Source organism: Anneissia japonica, unplaced genomic scaffold (genome assembly GCF_011630105.1).
Source record: "Anneissia japonica isolate Jap-2015-1 unplaced genomic scaffold, ASM1163010v1 scaffold26_len2425191_cov177, whole genome shotgun sequence".
Taxonomy (NCBI): domain Eukaryota; kingdom Metazoa; phylum Echinodermata; class Crinoidea; order Comatulida; family Comatulidae; genus Anneissia; species Anneissia japonica.
The window spans coordinates 548,958-569,269 of NW_022685220.1; the positions used below are offsets into that span (position 1 = coordinate 548,958).

The 20,312-nt window shown below is 33.7% G+C and overlaps 1 protein-coding gene, 1 long non-coding RNA gene and 1 other non-coding gene across 7 annotated transcripts; 1 reads left to right on the top strand and 2 right to left on the bottom strand.

Moving 5' to 3' along the window:
- Positions 1–250: 250 nt before the first annotated feature.
- LOC117108377 lies at positions 251–3,833 on the bottom strand. The gene is made up of 3 exons (XR_004445360.1): positions 3,723–3,833; positions 1,671–1,753; positions 251–705 (listed from the first exon to the last, which is right to left on the bottom strand). It is a non-coding gene; the product is annotated as an uncharacterized LOC117108377 (long non-coding RNA).
- An 896-nt stretch (positions 3,834–4,729) lies between these two features.
- On the top strand, positions 4,730–17,896 carry LOC117108383. 5 transcript variants are annotated; one of them, XM_033250419.1, is made up of 9 exons: positions 4,730–4,940; positions 7,165–7,254; positions 8,142–8,213; positions 9,885–10,007; positions 10,660–10,755; positions 12,156–12,242; positions 13,584–13,712; positions 16,594–16,785; positions 17,192–17,896. In XM_033250419.1, the coding sequence occupies exons 4-9, from the start codon at positions 9,894–9,896 to the stop codon at positions 17,369–17,371; spliced, it is 798 nt and encodes a 265-aa protein (XP_033106310.1). In that variant the 5' UTR covers positions 4,730–4,940; positions 7,165–7,254; positions 8,142–8,213; positions 9,885–9,893; the 3' UTR covers positions 17,372–17,896. The 5 variants fall into 5 exon arrangements, with proteins under 5 accessions (XP_033106310.1, XP_033106277.1, XP_033106290.1 ...); XM_033250386.1 differs by lacking the exon at positions 8,142–8,213 and adding an exon at positions 8,007–8,093 and having other exon boundaries at positions 4,731–4,940; XM_033250399.1 differs by lacking the exons at positions 4,730–4,940; positions 8,142–8,213 and adding exons at positions 5,894–6,069; positions 8,007–8,093.
- Positions 15,525–15,596, bottom strand: Trnat-ggu. Its single transcript has one exon. It is a non-coding gene; the product is annotated as a tRNA-Thr (tRNA).
- Positions 17,897–20,312: the final 2,416 nt, after the last annotated feature.

Genomic DNA, 20,312 nt, shown 5'->3' on the forward strand with positions numbered 1-20,312 from the left:
GAACAGGTGCTACTGAATATTCATGAGTATGCATGAGCTTGTTGCTTAGTAACCACGTCATTTCCGGTTTTATGTTTTGTTACGTCCTCGAAAGAATTGCTAGTTTAATAGATAAAGTAGCACATAGGGCCTATTGATGAAGCAATTCTTCACTTTTGGTTTAAGCTATATAACAAGGATATCTTAGCTATTGAATTTATTACCGTAAACACAGACATTAGGCCTAAATAAGATGAGAAGAGATACACAATTCCATTTGATATTTATTTTCAAGCATTGAAATTAAGTTGGGATATTTGCATACATTTTATATTTATATACTATAGGTCCATATCATGTACATCCGCCAAAAACCAATAGACCTGATTCTAATCCTTTAAAATGTTATATCTTATTTTCTTACATGTCTATATTCTTTACAACAAACGGGTTATTTTATTAATAAGATAAACATTAGCAGTAATAGTACAATATTAATAAACATACAGCCTACAGAATTAATACATATTGCTAACATTATTTTTGAGACTTTTGCAGAGGAAAACATTTAAAAAAATAAAATTCACAATATATTTTAATTAATTTTATATCCAGAAGCTTGATGAGTGACACAATTTGTGGCTATCCATGATTAATTGGTAAGTTCTGTTGCCCTTTCAGTCCGGACATTATTTCATGATAGTTGTGGCTTCTTTGTCTACATCACTGGAATATAAAAATATTGAGAAAAGAAACAGAAAGAATTATAATGGAGTATCATCAAAACATAATATATAAATAAAACAGTGGCAGAGCCAGTAGGGTTGAAATATAGGGGGCCCACGGGGAGGGAATTTGACAGATGAAGATTACCCACCACCTCAGCCCCACCATGGTTGGGGCTGAGGAAAGAAACTTTTCGATTATGGCACCTCTAGATGGCCAGAAATGGCACTCTCAGATTTTAAATGTGAATGAAATTTTCTTTTTTTCTCCAATATTCTACCATTTTAAAAGATTTATTGAAAAATTATCGTATTCAGTTATCGCAATGGACAACATAATAGTACTTCACGATTCTTATCATATCAGCATTATCATATTAAATATTAACTATTTATGATATCACCATACGATGGAATGATGTGAGAATTATTAAATAGATGGTATTGGGTAGGACTAGTAGATTACAATGTCGTAAACAAATTATGTTAGCATTCCGATTGTCATGGGTAAACAAATTAGTGAGCAACCAACCTGAACATTATCGTAGGGCCTATTCAGTTATCGCAATGGGCAATGCTGCTGATACAACAGAATAGTATTTCACAATTCTTATCACATCAGCATTATCATAAATATTAATTATTTATAGTATCATCATACCACGGAATGATGTGAGGATCATTAAATACATGGTATTGGGTAGGACTAGTAGATCGCAATAACTCAAACAAATTATGTTTGCATTCCGATTGTCATGGGTAAATAAAATGTATAAAAAGTGTACAATTCGATAGAAATTAATATATAGATTAATAAGTACAGTGTATTCAAACAATAAACATATATCTTCATACAAACATTTTTCATGATATAATATTTTTTGAATGATTGATTGAATTTATTCGATGCTCAACATGCACAAGCAAGATAACAAATGGATTGAGATCAAGAAAAGTAAAAATTACCGTAATGAGCAACAGGAACGTCCATTAGCCGGAGTCCAACCATTTCCAAATGAGGTCCAATTTAAATAACTGTCTGTAATGAGCTGAAAGATAAACAATTTAATTTCATAACTGAATAATTATATTTAAGTAAGTTACAAACTTACAATTAAATATATGAATGACAAAATTGTTTTCCTGTCAACTAACAGAGAGTTAAACTATACCAATGCTATATTATACAAGTGTATAGACTCTTAAATTGGCTGGTAGTGTCAAGGATTTTGTAGTAAAATGTTCGCAAAATCAGGAAAAATGAGAAAAATGTCCAACAATTCTGATCGGGGTCTACAACAAGGGGATGTCTAGAGCCTTGTTCAGTGTCCCGGAATAAAATCCCTGGGGTGAGGTACAGGATCGGATCGCCCATGTGATTTTTGACCACAATTGGATTGGCTATCAAAATATATTTGTTTGGATCGGCAAATTAATATATATTTTTTTGTCGTGGAGTCGGACGAGGGGTTTGATGTTAGTTTATAAGTTATGATAACTCGGTATTGCATGAGCAAAGCTAGTTGTTTTTCAATCCAAAAAAATAATGTTTACCTATTTACAGCAACTACTGAGGCCCAGACCAAGGATTTATCAATCTCAGCTTAGCAAATGTCTTAAGTCAAAAAAGTTAAGATGTCCCTAAAGCAAATATCATAAGCTAATTTATCAAACCATCTTAGCAAAATCGTCTTGGATGGCGCATGCGTACAGTCGACTTTAATTTTAAGCATGATCTAAGCAATATTTATAAATTTGACTTAGCAAAAAAAAAAAAAAAAAAAAAAAAAAAAAAAAAAAAAAAAAAACACATCTAGATGTGTAATATTATATATGTGTGTGTACTTGCTAAATATTTCTCCTTTAATTGCTGGGCCCTACAAGAATAGTGTGGCTTATCATTTTTTTTTAAATCCCATAGATCCTTCTAAATTAAGGACTGTAGGACTACATTATTTTCAAAAATCGTTTTTCAATGAGGCAGCTAGATTGTAGAAATCTCTTCTTCCTAGTGCTCGTACTGATTTTCGCCATTTTCTGTTAAATGGTCTGCTGCCTTATCTTTTATTGCAAACTGAGAGCCCTTGCTAATAGGGCCTATTATTTTCAAATTCAGGCTTTTTTATTGTTTTCACTTTTGTGTATGAATTAGATGGTTTCATATGACTTAGAGATCACTGGACCACCTTGCCCATGTCTTGCTCTAGGTACTCTCAAAGTAATTTCATCCAATTTCATCATCTTTATGTCGAATTGGTAATATTAATATTATAATATATAAAATGATCTCTGTATAGGCTTTTCAAAAAAGTGGAAGTGTGCAACCGACCCCACCTAAATCATTCAAAATTAATTCAAAAATGGAGAGAAAAAAAAAGAGAAAATTGTATTCATAGACCTATTTAATTCGTTTCCGGCCATCTAGAGCATGGACCGTAGAGGTGACATCAGAAATCCATATGTGAAAGTCCCTCCTGCATCCCCTTTATTTCGAATTTCTTGATCCGTCACTAGTAGCTATATTTGATATAGACATTATGAAGATATTAATAGCAATATTGATAAATACGGGTGTCATTTTGGCCTACCTCTCTCGCTTTCGCTGTCCTTTAAAAAAAGTATAGAAAATATTTTTGTCGGGCTATAACAAATTTCGATTATTCAAGATTAAAAGTTGTGCACCAGATAATTATAATATTTTTGGTAATAAATTTCATGTCAATGAAAACAAGAGATACGAATCTATAAAGTAAACAACGAACGGAAGTTAACAAGCCCCAAACTTTAATTACTGTAAATAACGTTTCTTTAGCCAGTTTCAGGTCTTCGATGGTTTTAGCGAGTCACTCGGAATGTTGTTGAATAGAATGCAGCCATGTCAGTGCATGCTTCCTGTCGTGGAAGTTGTCAATGCCTTCAATGCCTAACAAACTTAGTCAAAATAATAACCATAGAATGATGACAGAATTCCCATTTTTCTATTAAATAACGATGCAAAATGTTTAATACTGTACTCACATTTGTTATTTATTGTAAAGTCTCCTTCGTAGTCTGTCAACTCCATTCAGTATTGCTTATATGTAAAATGCCACCTGGAGTGGTATAAAAAAAAATCATTATTGTTTTTCTAACCCGCCATTCCTTTATGACGATGAGGATGATGAGGGTGATGATGATAATACTAATAATAATAACAATAATAATAATAATAATAATGATAATAATAATAATAATAATAATAATAATAATAATAATAATAATAATAATAATAATAATAATGTTGGTGGTTATGATGATATTGATGATGATAATAATAATAATAATAATAATAATAATAATAATAATAATAAAAATAATAATAATTAATAATTAAAAAATAAATAAATAATAGAATAAAAAATAATAATAATATATAATTCCTATCTTACTCTTCATAGTTAGTCACGACCCAGACTACAATTTCATATCGTACTGCAATTCAATATGAATTACAGCACGAGTATACCAGGCTTATTAAGTTCTATTGGAAACATATTTACATTGTACTCCCATTGAATGAGACAGTTGTACACATACTATCTTACAAGTTTTTTAGTTGTTATGTGATCTATTTTTATCTGCTTGGCTAGGTGGCCACTTAGGGTTGGCAATAGGCGAAACCCGTCAGGCTCTGGTATGGGGTTTTGACGTTTACAAGGGCGCATTTTCAAGTTTTTACTCGTTTTGCTAAGGCGGGACCCCGCTTGGCCGCTTTGGGGTATGGTCATTGCAAAATAAATGCTGATTAATATCCCTGGGCCTTTTAAAGTCTGGGCCCTGGTGTTAACCAGTTAGAACTCATATGTGTTACGCCATCCGTTTTGAGTAGAACCAATGTTTTCTCACACACCATAATTTTAAATAACGAACAAATAGAGGGTGACGATTGCTAAGGAACTGTGTTGATACAAATCATCGATTGCTCGCCTCAGATAATAGAATAAGTATAATAGGCATCAATCTTTTATGAGAATCCCTTTTGTGTCTGTTTCGTTTTACCCTTTTACAAACCCATTCTTAATAGGCATATTATATCGACAATGTTCCGGGACTTGTCAAAATCTGTACTTCTGAACCAATGTTATTACACAACAGAATTGTTACTCCAACATAGTGATTTTGTTGTAGAGATATTCCTTGACAGGTTATAACAGTTGTTTACAAGTGTTTGGAAATAGATCTGCGAATTTTATTAAGGTCAGTTGCGTACACGTTTGTAAAACATTAAATGCAACCGTATTGTTGTGGATTAAGCATCCGTAGAAGCATCATTAGTACTGAGTTGTCTCGCTTAAACACTGAAATGTTCAGGCTATTCCAAATACAGTGTACGCATAATGTTTTATCATCATTTGACAAGGTTATTGTGGGTGCAGATCATTCTTCCTGTTTCGCAGGCCACCAATCTGAGCACGAATGTCTACCCATTCATTGGTCTCCATAAGCACCCCGATTTGAGATTGTCACACCATTATTAGACAAGAATACACAGAAACAGAAATAATAACTAAAGACATAAAGATAATAACTAAAGACTAAATTTACCCTTGTAAATTGATCATTTGACCTTTGCAATAGTCTTAGTATTTCAATTTTTACTGTATTTTTAATGTTTTTATCTTATTAATTTTTGACTGATTTCATTGATGATTTTGTACATATATTTTATATACATTTTGATGATAGTTTTACTTTATTATTTTATGCTAATTTATTTAATGTATGTTCTCATTGGCATCGGAGAGCTACTGACAGTGTAGTTCACGTTTTGGCAATCCTGTCAGGCAAATTGAGTGTTGTCCTCTCTCTGTTATTTAGTGTTTGTCAGTTTTAATGTTCTTTGGACCAAATAAATGATATGAATTGAAATCGAAGGCATTAAATTTTAATTGCTGACCCGTTCCCTCTCCAAGATTCATGATGTATATTCGACAAATTATTTCCTTCTTATTTCCCTTTAAATCATTGAGGCAGTACCCTTCAATTTCTTTAAACAAGGACTTTTAATTGCTTTAAAATTTCAAAATAAAGGAGTAGTAGTATGTTTCTTCTATCGATTTGGCATTCTTTGATTCATAGTGTATGTATCCCGGTTACTGTGTTTACTTGATTCTTTGTGAGTCAAACGCAATCCTATTTGTAAGTGGTGTAGTTCACTAAATGCCATGAACAAACAAACAAAATGGTATGGGCTCCCACCTTATCCACGATAGTTATCAGCGTACATCGGGCCTACGAATCACAACGAGAACTTCTATACAAATGATCTATTATTAAATTCAGAATATTTTACGAATGCCTCAGTCGTGTGTTCAATGTAAGTATGGTGTGGATATGTTGTACTAATACTAGAATAATACACATATGGCGAAATTTATGTCGTTATTTCTACAGTATTCTCATTTTCTAAATTTTGATTGTGATTTTGCCCATTGATTTTATACTTATTTGTGCCCTCCTTCCTGATATTTTGTATAAACTTGACTTAGTCAATGGCCTGTTATTAACCAATTGTTTCCTCCCTGCTTTTATTTCTTTTGCATTATTTACGGTACTGCTTCTAAACATGGGCCAAGGATTGTCAAAGGAAACATTTTTTTATGTGTACCAAGGGTAATATTGAGGCTCAATATTTTAAGCAACTTATTCTCTAATGACTACTCCTATATTTTATTTCTAAATATCTTTCTTGGCATTTTCCAATAGACCTATAATTATTATAATGTAACTAAAAATCAGAAACCCGTACTAATGCTTTTTGTTTATATTCTTTCGAAGTAGGCCTATGCATCATCGCAAATCGTGAGACGGTTTTTTTCTGAAGGTCATAGACAAAGTGCTTTTTAAAGATTATTTTAAGCGTCGCAATATTATGTATTTTCTATGCGTTTGTTAATTAATTTATGCTTTAAAGTTTATCCACTTCTAAATAAAGCAGAACCCCTATTAAAGGGACACTTTCGGGACCAAAAAAAATGTCCCCTTAATGGGGGAGTCCAATTAACAGGCATTGGCCGTAAGTGCTAAAAGATCTACACTTGCCCTTGTTTTGTGACCGAAAAAGTGTCATCTTAATTAGTGGTATCCCAAAGGAGGTGTTCTACAGTATAACGAAACACTAGGTTATAAAATTTGCCCATGGAATGTGAAAATTGTGTAACATGTAAAACATTTGAGAACAAAATGCTATTATTGGCTTGAAGAAGTAGGGGAATCATCAAAAGGGCCTAATGATTCTTTTAGAAATTAATTTGGCAATGTTGTACAAAAAAAAACAAATGAGGAGGGGGTATTATAAATATAAAAGATTTGCGTCTACTTGTTGGAATTAAACACCCCTGGGAATTGACCAATTCACAAAATATAGTAAAAAGCAGATCGATACCACTAACAGCCCATGCTTTTTTTTTTAAATATATAGACATAGGGTAGGAATATTGTTGAACTGAGCAGCATGGCATGAGAAGATATGACAAGTATAAAAGCAGCTGAACAGAGAGAAATTATCCGGGTAGGTTGACTGTGGTACTGTCATCTAAAAACGTCATAAATGCTATTCAAATTTATGTTTATATTTAAGTTGACATAGGCCTATGCTTGAAACACTGATTGGAATAGGGTACAATGGATTTTACTCTCCCCCTAACACCACAAACACAGAGAAAACAATAATTTTCTCTTTTTTCCTGAATTCGCCATATACAAGGGCTACTGCAGATTATCTGCTTTGATTCCTACTGTGAAAACACTACATGGTGGTTGTTACAATAAATTTGAAAAATGAAAAATAAAAGGAATGCAAAAGAAAGAAAATTAAATTATGGGGTGGCGCCAGGGTTTGCCTGACTAATCGGATGTCTTCCTCGACAAAAAGGCCCTGATGATGAGAGCCGAGTGAGCGTGACCAGGGATGTCAAGGACCAGTGGAAGGGGTTCCAGTGTAAAGAATCGAAAGCTCTAACAATTCAGGCATTCGAAAGGCTTATTTAAGCGATTTTAGAATTTAACAAACTGTAAAACTAAACAGAATTTCTTTCTCCTCGACGATTTGTGGGGGTGGCGATGTGGGGATCTGTTTCCCTCTCCAATACTGTCGCCACCCCTGATATATACATTAGGCCTACACGAAAAACTACCCAATGTGAGGGTTTATGATTGATGTTAAGGTACGAACCTGCCCAAAGAAAAATCCCCTTCATCGATAAAAGTGATATGCCTAATGTTGATTATAAGATTATTAAAAGTTTGATCTGTCTTGTGTAGGAAATGTGTAGTGCCATTCAACATGGCAGGATACATGATGTTGAAAAGATTCTTGATGACAATGAAGAGTTCATCAACGCAGATGAAGTGAGAATTTATTTTATTCATTCGTTTTATTTATTCCGTGTTTAACAGATAACATTTTCAATAATGGCACAGCACTGATACAGCATCCACTCTGTTTATACTGGTAACTCTATTCGCACGGTGAGTGCTTATTCAGTTGCTGTTCCTATAGTTTTTGAAATGATTTGCCACATCTGTGGATATTTTCAAAATAAGACGTAAAAGTAACCTTTTCAGTTCCATTTAATGTTTTCTTTCTGTCTTTTTCTTATGTTTTTTTGGTTTTCTTCTGTTCTCTTTACTGTTTTCTGTATACCATTTTCTCCCTTCCTTTTTTCCTCAGTACTCCCTCAAATTGGCGCATTGAGAGTAGTATAATGCTCCTTATAAGTGAAAATTGGATTCTGGATTGGATTTCAGAGTGGATATAAACAAACATAAAAAAGAAATGAATAGGCCTATCATAAATATAAATCAAATTAACAGTTATTAAAAAAATATGTAAATACAAACTTAAATATAAACAGAAAAAAATTAATTTGAATTAAGTCAAAATAACTAAATTTACCACTGGTAAAAAGAAAAGATGAAATTACAGGGTTTTTATCAATTTTTAAAAAGTTTTATGTTGATAGTCATTAAAATTTATTTTAATTTGCTTTGGGAGTCCGTTGATGTGCCTTAAACCCAACTCAGAAAGCGTAGTACGACGCATCCCGACGCGATTTATCGTCGGGGACAGTATTTGTCGTCGTGATAATATTAAGCCGGTTACTCACTGCGTGCGACGGTGACGCGACGAAGAACGCACGGGAAGACGCGGACCCAACGGATCATCTTTTTTAATGAGGATCCGTTCAGATTGCCACTGACAATCAGCAGACGTTGTAGCGTCGTCTATCGCTCGCCGGAAGCAAATGTGGATTCGTCGTGCGACGGTCGTACGACGCAGTGAGTGTCCGGCTTTAGACATGTTTAATATTCCACGACGCGACTGTCCCTCCGACGCAGACCTATCACGTCAGCGTTTTACTCACACAGCCGACGCGAAAAATCGTTAGTTGCACGGTATATGAATGTCATCTTGCCTTTGTACACTTCAGTTTCAGTTCCATTAAGATGTTGTTTGATTTACTTGTAGTACATTGAGACTATATAGGCCTACATTGGAGCTCAGTCCAGTGGTTAAGAAGTCCACATTTCGGCCACAGAACCTACCAATAGATACATAGACCTACTAGCCAGTGGAGATATAGTGAGACAATTCCTTGCCCCAGAAACAAATTGCACCCCAGGCGTCCCCACACTCTACCAAAATACTTATGAGCAAAAAATTATACTCGAATAGTGAAGTAATCTATCACATTATTCCTAAACTAGCTCCCATTCAATTTTACAATGCTTCTCATCACTCACCTTATTTTCTATCTGTCTTTTAGTTGTGTTTGATTTTCTGCTCTCTCTGTTATATGCCTTTTCCCTTTATAGACCATTTCTTCGTTTTGATTTTTTGGTTGTTTTTCTCTTTGTTCCTTTTTCCTGAGCACTTTTTTAGACGTGCTATAATGCACATGCACCATAAAAGTCGAAGTTTGGATTCGATTGCACCCGACCACCCATGTCAATACAACCTAGTATATGTCACTACTACTAGCAATAGTATAATACAAACTCCAAGTATCGAAATTCACGCCATCGTGTCGGGATTCAATATTTCGACATTAATTATGTCATCATCAGGAAATACTAGCAAGTTGTATAAAACAATTCAAATACATAATTTTAAAATGGGCGCCAATGCTTGTCTTACAGGGTGGAAATATGGTGGCTAAATCACTTTACAGGAATTTTCTGATGTTAGCAATCGATGCATTGGAACCAGAAATAGCAAAAATATTCGTCGATCGAGGAATTGACATCAATCACAAATGCTGGGTTCGTTTATATGTTTTTGTGTTGGTTCTTCGTAACATCAAAACTTACATCAGGAACGCATTTTATGTTCTTTTAAAGGACACCCTCTAGTTTTTGGTAGTACTTTTTTTGAGATAGGATTGCGTTCCAACTAAACCCTAAAATTCGGACACCTACTCCGTTACAATCTTACTCTTGGTGTGGTTCAACATTGTTAAATCGTGTTTATAAATAATTATCATGAACATTTTTAAAGAAATTACTATGATTTATTCACCTATCAGACACGAATTTAGAATATGAAAACATGATGCGACACAGATTACCTGCTATTTCGAAGTTACCAAAACAAATAATGAGGATTATTTCAATGTATAAGGTATCTACTGGTACCTATACATATTGTTATGTATAAAGTGTCTACTGAAAATATCTATATGCCTAGGCCTATTTTTACATTAGAAATACAGTTAGCCACTATTTACAACTGCTTAAAACGAAACATTATTTTTACCAAAATATATATTTTTATCAGTTAAATATTATTATTAGCTACCACAGTGACATGCTAATGGTGGTGGATGATTATACTATAATGATGATGATATATAATGATAAAATGATGATGATGATAAACTGATAAAGAAGAAATTTTACGTTATTTTTTTTCTAGGGGGTAAATGGCAAGCAATCGGCCAGAGATCTGGCTGTCGAAAATTGCCTAGACGAAGTTGTACTCATAATCGACAACCGACTTCCCGCTCCAATGGTAAGTTGTGAGTGTTACCTGCTTCTTTCAGTAACCTGTGCACAATAGTGGCGGTGGGCTGGGCAGTGCAGCCAATGCAACGTACTGGAGCCCAGAGCTATAAGGGGCCCATTCGTAGATAGGCCAAAAATAATAATTTCCAACTTAATATTTTTGTAGAAAAAAAAACTGGCCAACAGGCCCCTCAATAATAATGATTTTAATTTTTCAAAATTATGAGGGAAAAAAAGAAGAAAATTATATTCAAATTTATGTCTGAGACTGCCATTTGCGGCCATGTAGAGGTTCCATAATCATAAATGTTCATATCTCAGGCCTAATTATGGTGGAGCTGAGGTGGTCTCGATACATCTATGAAAGTCCTTTCCGTTTTAGTAGTAGCATAGGCCATTGGGGGTAGAGGTAAAACGAAGCACTTCTTACGATGAATTTTCTGAAAAAGTTGTCCTTTAATTTTCGTTCATTAAATTAAAAAAACGGCTTCAGAAAATGTTTGAAACTTTGGAGCTTTCTGGAATTCCCCTACCCAACAGGGGAAATTGACTGCTCCAAGCACACTCCCTACTAGCCTTAACTCAGACCTACGCCCCTCAGTTGACGCTTCACATCAAAGGGCCCGGCCATGTACTAGGGCTCGTTCTCATATTGCTACACCGCTGGTGGACAATTTTAATAATCTTCAAATGATATTCAAATTATAAAAAAAAAACAAACATGTAGGCCTATTATAGGGGATTAAAATGGTTGCCTTTCAGATCCCACACCCAACTAAACATGGCGGGCTGAGGTGCAGTGTGGCGCATCTGTTAGGGGTGGGGGAATAATGTTCTGACGAGACCACTGCCCTCCATTCCATGGGTTGATATATTGTGACACAACAAAATATTTTTTCTCACGACCAAAATGTCTCCACTACACTAAACCTCGTAGTTTTGATACTTAGTTAATAAAGCCACTATTTCATTTATTTAATAATTTCAAATCTTATTTAATCGTTTTTAGAGTTTAACAATACAAAATAAACTGTCTACCCTTTAATGCTGAACAATAGGAGGGGCGGGCGCAAAGAAAAAATTTTTTTTTACGCATAATTGTGTTTTCCCAAGGAATTGTGATTTCTCTCCCCCGGAGAAGGGAGGTGGGGGTCAGTTAACCGATTCTACGATAAACTAGAAGGGTCACCCTCTATAAACGATATAGGTGAAACAGGTAGATAACGCATGTCGAGAGGAATTGAAGCTCACAGGGCCTAGTCCGTTTTGCTTGGGAAGATGAATAGAGACATTTTCTTTCTAAATGACACCAATCACATTTTTATATTAATTAAATACTTAGCGGATAATAATACTATATCCCAATATATGCTATTTCTATAGTGTGTGGTTTTTTTTTTTTTTTAGCAACTGTTTTCAGCTGTTGTCGACGGACGCGCCAGCAGAACAAAGCAACTCCTTAGTCATATTGACACAGATGTAAACATGAAAGTGGTAAATAGCTGCTTCATTTGTTTTTAATTTAACAATCACTGCTAATCATATACATGCATATTTTGTGAATATTATCCCCGTTTTGTTTTATGAGATTTATGTTAACAATTATGTTTGTAAGTCATGCGATCTTGTTTTATCTGAACTGCCATTCAGACATTATTTCCTACAACATCGGCAGCAGCCTATTTAAATATACATTCCGTATAAAAAAACAAAAAGGTCGTAGCCTAATACAAAAATAAATACCAAAATTATCATCATTATCATCATCATCAGTACAACCATCATTACCATGAATATTGTAATTTTTATCACTACTATCTTCTTCATCATCATTACCGCCATTATCGTTAGCATCACCATCATCGTTGCTGTTTTCATTCATATTATCTTTATCATCATCATTATTGCCACCATTATTATGAATATCGTCATTGTTATTATCATTATCGTTGGCTTGACCATCATCAATTTGTCATTCTCAGTTCGTTTATTTTCTTTAATTTTATAAAAAATAAAACAATACCAACATGACAAATAAAAAAGGAGAAAACACTTAGGTTTTCTTAATGTAAACATTGGCATCGAGTGGGTCGCCATAATAAAAGATCAATTCATATAAATAAAACTAAGCTAGTATTTAAAAATATAACAGTATATACAATCAATAAACAATTACAAATTAATAACTAAATTCCAAAAATAAATAAAAAATAAATTAATAGAAAATATATAGGCCTTTATTTATAGGCTTATATCATACAGAAGAATTTATTTTCTAATAAGTATTTTTAATGAAGTTAAAAGGGTCTAAGCCCACACACGGGCTGTTTTTTACCCCAGTTACGGTACTTATCTTGGATATTATGTTACTTATCATAATCATAATCATCAGCAACCTCATCATCACCATTATCATAATATTGTCATTGTTATAATTACAATCGTTAGCGTCAGCATCGTCGTTGCTGTTATCAATCATATCATCATCAACATCATCATCATCATCATCATCACCATCATCATCATAATATCCATATCATTACGTGTGGAATTATCATCATCATCATCATCATCTTCATCTTCATTATCATCATCATTATTATCCCATGACAAGATTGAGTGAACTCCGAGATTACAAGAATTTCGAACATTTATTCATATGGCACCTCTAGGTGGCCGCAAATGACACTCTGACCTTAATATAAATATATTTTTTTCCCCTCTATTTTTGTATAATTATGAAAAAAGGTGAGGGTGGGGTCTACCGTTTGAGCCTATTGAATCCGCCGCTGCTACTCTCCGATAGATAAATGCATGCCATTATTTTTCACTCAGAATCAGTATGGTGAGAAAACACCAGGTTCCTCCGCATATACGCTCCTAATGATTGCTATTAAACATAACCACCCAGATGTTGCCAATCTCTTGATAGAACAAAGTATAGATTTGACGTTTCAACACCAGGTAAATATCAATGACGTACCATATATTTAGATAGACTGTATAAATAATAACAATTAGCTGTAACATAATAAGCTTTGTAATAATCCGTCAACGTACTATTGGTAAAATATTTGATTTTTAAAAGTAAGATTGCTGGTCCCAAGTCTTCGCTTAAACAAATCACACATGATATTATAGCGAATTATAACACCTAGAACACCTAAAAAGTGATATATTTAATATAAAATAACAGGCTTTCAAGAACAATTGTTGTGGTATAATTTAAATAAATATGATCACTGATCTCGATTGCCCAGAATTTATATTGGTTCATTTAAGAAGTGTTAGATATATTTTATGAATAGCTCAATTCGTTAAGACAGCTCATTTATAAAATGCTAAATATGTTTCTTATAATGTTATAGAAATGTTCAATTTTGGGTGTTTGAATAAAACAAGTTTAGTACGTGTTATTTAGAAATGTTATTTACAGTAAATACCACTGGCAAAATGTCTGAACGATTTAAAATTTTGAACAGATGAAACATGATATTGTAGCGAATTTATTTTTGACCTAAACAAGTGTTTGTGGTACACAATGGCGGATCCAGGAATTTGAAATAGAATTGGCCCAGGGAGAGACTTTGACAGATGGAGGGTCTATACCACCTCAAGCCCAACATTGAGGGAAGAAAATGTGCCATTATGTCACCTCTAGATGGCCGAAATGGCACTCCCAGACTTAAAATTTGAATGTAATTTTCCTTTTTTTTTTCACCAATTTTTTTACAATTTTGACAAATTTAGGAGGGGAGGGGCCCCGGGCCGTTTAGGTTCCATTGAATCTGCCACTGGTATAATCTAAATAAGTTTGACCCAACTGGTGTTCCACTGGTCTGGAATGCCTGGTTGGTATATTGGGGTTAATTTTGAAATGGCTGACTTGGTTCCTGAATAGTCTATTTGGAAAATGCTAGATGTTAAATTATTTTGTAGATGAATTGGTGAGGAGCCAAGAGTAAATATCAATGGCAAAATACCTGAACGCTTTAAAATTGAAAAGGGGAGTAAAATGACAACTGGTGGTAAATTACACCAAATGAGTAAAATCAAGAATCATATTCGTTAATAATGTGTTTATTTCCAAGGGAAAATTCGATGTAAATAAAGGAAATCGAAGATATCTACAAGATTAAGATTGTTTATAAATACGTAAAAAATATCATAACAATTATGAAAAAAAAAATTATCTTACTGAAGTTTCACTGGTATTTAATGTGTCTAATTTTATGATTTTAATATGTTGTTTAGGGTCATTATAATACATTTAGAAAAATAATATTTACAAAAATGTTAATTTAAAGTTTTAGGTTTCATATATATAGAGAAAGAGAAAGAGAAGAACAATTGAATTAAGAAAACAAAATGTATTTTTAAAAAGTAATGACATAATAACAACATAGTGTATGCTTTCCTTTTTATTGCTTTTAATGTATCTTCTATTATATGTTTTTGTGTTATATTACGGGAAATAAAAAAAATGTTACACGTGACAAGATAAACTCTATTTCGCAAACAAGATGATATATAATATACCGTTATTGTACTATTTATAGGTGTAATTTTACCCTACCTGACGTGGAAATGTACCGAATACTCAGTACATTTGAAAACAACTGAAAAACACGTGACAAGATAAACTCATTTCGCAAACAAGATGATATATAATATATCGTTGATGTACTATTTATAGGTGTAATTTTGCCCTACCTGACGTGGAAATGTACCGAATACTCAGAACATTTGAAAACAACTGCGAAAAAAATCGCAAGTTGTTCTCGGGTGGGACTCCAACCCACGACCTCCAGATCACCAGCCTGGCATCATACCTCTAGACCACCGAGCTTGCGCCTGATGGCCAGGGTTGAATTCGAGTCCAAGTAGTGTTGTATTGTTATTTTCGTGATGGAATAGACAATAACTGGATTTGCGTCAGGAGAAACATGTATAGGTGTAATTTTGCCCTACCTGACGTGGAAATGTACCGAATACTCAGAACATTTGAAAACAACTGCGAAAAAAATCGCAAGTTGTTCTCGGGTGGGACTCGAACCTACGATCTCCAGATCACTAGCCTGGCATCATACCTCTAGACCACCGAGCTTGCGGTAATTGTTATTGTCGTGATGGAATAATAGACAATAACTGGATTTGCGTCAGGAGAAAAAAATCGCATATTTTTTTCGCAGTTGTTTTCAAATGTACTGAGTATTCGCTACATTTCCACGTCAGGTAGGGCAAAATTACACCTATACATGTTTCTCCTGACGCAAATCCAGTTATTGTCTATTATTCCATCACGACAATAACAATTACTACCAATGTACTATTTCTCTTCTATGTTTACATTAAGAATGGGAGCGACTAAATCCGGAAATAAATAAAAGATATCGAAGATACCTACAAGATTTAGATTGTTTATAAATACGTAGAAAATATCATAACAATTATGAACAAAAAAAATAATCCTACTGAAGTTTCACTGGTACTCAATGTGTCTAATTTTATGGTTGTAATATACTGTTTATGGTCATTATAATACATTTAGAAAAATAATATTTACAAAAATGTTGATTTAAAGTTTTAGGTTTCATATATATAGAGAAAAAGAAAGAGAAAGAGAAGAACAATTGAATTAAGAAAACAAAATGTATTTTAAAAAGTAATGACATAGGCCTAATAACAACATAGTGTTTTGTATGATATTTTTTTGTGTTATATTACTGGAAATTAAAAAAAATTGTTACACGTGACGAGATAAAATCTATTTCGCAAGCAAGCAAGTAAGATGGTATATAATTATATCGTTAATGTATCTATTCATCTTCCATGTTTACATTAGGAATGGGAGCGACTGAATCCGGAAAGTGACGAAGTCTTAGTTGCTTCGTACACGGCACTGGAATTAGCTATACAAAGAGATATGCATGATGTGGTTAAAATGATTAAAAATCAACAACTCAAAAATGCTAGGCCTACCGACATTGAGACCAACGGAAGTCTTTATGCGAGGAAAGCAAAACCAACACAACAGGTATAGACGTTTGCTACTTGAAAAAACTGCAATTTTCGTCTCACTAATGGTTTGTTGATTAATACTTGGGGGAAGGACTGACATTAATTGCATGCTGTATAACATACAGTAGTTTGTAATAACATACGATATAAATTAATATTAACGCGCGGATACCCATTCATTAAATGCTTTTTCTGCGTTCTTATATTTTTTATCGTTTTTGCTTTGTATAATTTATTATTATTATTATTATTATTATTATTATTATTATTATTATTATTATTATTATTATTATTTGTTTAAACAAAATAAATAATCACATGCTGAGCTATGATGATACATTATACCCTTTATATCTTTTCCATTGGTCCATTAATTTAATAGTTTTAGGCTAAATGTTATTATTCTGTTAATTTAACTGTAGCCTGAAGATAACCAGTTGACTACGTTACAAATATCACGTGATGCCTCGAAACAAACTGCACTTCCAAGAGTAGAACAAGATCGTTTGATAAGTAATCCACATGCTATGAACGACATTAAAAAGGCAAGTGCTGTGTTTTTTCTATTCGGGAACGGAATACAAATTATATTACTGCGTTGAGCTTCACAAACTTGAATATTAAATTGTTAATTTAAGTGATGTCTTCACTTTGCATTCCACGTAATTTTTTACATCCCCGATTGAACAATAATTTGTACTAGTGTCCAGTATGTGTTTTCTATCAATGTGTTTTCCACAGATTAACATTGACAAAATATATTCAATGGGCCGGTTGCTAAGGTCTCTGAGAACACGTGCGTTGTGTGACAACACATGTGCTTGTTGGACACGCACACGTATTCCTAGCACTGTTCTTATTGGTCAGTCAGTTGTTAAGTTTAATTGACGCTCCGCCGGAAGGGTCCATTGGATACTCGATGATTTATTCAGATTTTATAGTACCGTATATTTTTAAGCCACGAGGAATGATAACAGTGGAGTTGTTGCGTCGCACTGATATAAGTTTATAAAGATACCCGTCCAACATGTAGGAGAGTATCTGCTGTTGAATGTATCGGGCTTACTTGAGTTGTTTTTTTTTTTTAATTATAGAACTGCGGTAAAAAAAAAAAAAAAAAAAAAAAATCAATCTCATTAAGATTAATGATAGGCCAATATCTTTTTTTAAATTTGTTTCGATATTTCATAAATGCTTTTCTAAATTAAGTTAATTTCATCATTCTTATCGTTCTTTTTTATATCCTCATAACTTTTACCACAAATTGTGGTAATTTTATTATCTATTTTATGAAATTCATCATATCATCTTGCCGTTACTCATGTACCTTTCTGCCTCTGTTAGAACATGTAAACATAATCGGTTGTCCGATCCACCATTCCCTTCTCCGTTGAACTTTGTCCATGATCATTGGTTTGCTTGCTTTTAAAATTCTTCTTGCCGTTGTTATGAAATCCCAATTACCAGCAGGCCCGTAGCCCTGTCTCTTATACACATCTTACCTCTGGGCATGGGGTCCAGGGGCCTGCCTAAGGGTCACGGTGGGGTCGGGGCAGAGCAGTTTTTGTGTTTAATGGGTCTATATAATGTTATTAAAGCAGTTATGTTTTGAAAAAGATCTATGTAATAAAAAGGTGGTAATATAATAAAATTAGAAAATATTTTCTGAGAATTGGCATGTTTAAATCATACCGAAAGATAAAAAAAAATCTCATTGCATAATCAATATCAATATACTCAACACACTATTATTATAAAACAAAACAAAAGCTATTCTTTTTCTTCCTCCTCTTCCTCTTCCTATTCCTCTTCTACTATACTTCTTCTTGACTCTCATTTTGTACACTAAAAATAATAGTACTATTTTACTACATGGCTAAAAAAAAGCACAAATATTGTCATTACTACTGACTGGGCCATCGTTAAATTAAGTCAGAGCCCAAAATGTAGCATCATACCGGTATTCAATACGTCATCTGACATCATGAGAAACTAAACTTTAATTACAATTATTTGTTATATACTAGGCCTAATTCGAAATTATTATTTTAAGATTTTAACATAATACATACTGATTAATAATAGCTGAGATTTGATGCACATTTCAGAATTATTAATCGTTTTTAGTATATCTTACTGAATATTTATTGTCTACCAAATGAAATATAAATTATAAGCATCTTTAGAAATACAATTTCTACAATATTAATCTTGTTTTTATATAGATAAATGTTCGATAAACTCTATCTTTAAAAAAAAAAAAAAACCCGAAATTCAGGGCTTCTATTTTTATTCTAATCAATGGCGTTTGTAAACGTGTACGGACGTCATCGTCGAATACCAGGACTTTCGACGGTAAAGCTGGCCTGCCTGCCTAGGCCCCATGCCTACCAATAATAATTAACAAAATGTATTTTTTCTGTACCTAGGCCTACACTAGTTTGTTGTCGTCGGTCTCTAAATGAACGAGGAGCGAACCTAGCCAGTCAACATCTAGGCTAGTTTAATTGATTTTGAAATCAGTAACCCACCTTAAAGGACTATCTGTCGTTTTCTTCTTTGCAACAGCGGACGAAAAAATGTCAGTTATTCTACAACGTTTCATGATTCTTTACCACTAAAAATTAACAAACACTCGTTATGACGTACTCCGTTCTGTAGTGTGTGTCTGCTGTTGAAAACAAACTTTCTAGCCTAATTTTGTGACTGGCTATGATGACTGAGATAGACCATGTTGATTTATTAATAATATTTTGTTTGGGATGGAAAAAAGGAGAGTCAATTTCTCAAAAATTCTCCATCAGCATATAGTTTAGTGTGCGCTATGGACAGTATGGCTATGAAATTTACTAACCACACAATCCACAATCCGGTGATTAAGTCGCAAAACTTTATCTGCATTTGGTAGATTAAGTCGCAAAACTTTAGCTTCGTTTGGTGGTACCATTTACTCTAGGTAGACGGTGACCGGTTTCGTTACCGGTTGGTAGATTTCTTACAAACATTCAGCAAAAGGCCAGTGAAAGCTGAGACGGCAGCCGGGTTTTTATCGATGTTTGCCATCCTTGTGCCATCGTAAAGTCATGGTTTGCTGGAATTGCGTTCAATTTAAATCTCCGAACTTCTGAAGCTGAGATAGGCAAGCCCGTAGCCAGGATTTTGGTAGGGGGTTCTTTTTGATACTAAAAGGGCACTTGCGAGCACCATTGGCTGGAGCCAGGGGGCCGCCAAGGGCCCCCGGGGGTCCAGGGCCAAAACCCTGGTGGGGGTCCAGCATTATAAGCATTTACAGGTGTTATTTAATTGATTTGAGAGGCCATACATTAAAAAAAAATGTATATTAAAGAGGTAATTTTTTAAGTTAAGATAAAAAAAAAAAAAAACAAAAAAAAAAACTACTACTTTAGTACTACAGTACTGGCAATTTAACAACAGTAGCATGATACAAGCTCCAAAGAATCCAGTATGGTTTATTCTTTATTTTTTATTTATACAGCACTTTGGAAGTTGTATCATACTATACTCACTTAAGACAATCAGTAA

Bases quoted from the DNA above. Each gene is read 5' to 3' on its own strand.
- LOC117108383 (XM_033250386.1), top strand. From the start codon at position 7,213: ATGACAAGTATAAAAGCAGCTGAACAGAGAGAAATTATCCGG. The intron at 8,094-9,884 runs GTGAGAATTTAT...CTTGTCTTACAG, and splicing joins AGTTCATCAACGCAGATGAA to GGTGGAAATATGGTGGCTAA. The intron at 10,008-10,659 runs GTTCGTTTATAT...TTTTTTTTCTAG, and splicing joins ACATCAATCACAAATGCTGG to GGGGTAAATGGCAAGCAATC.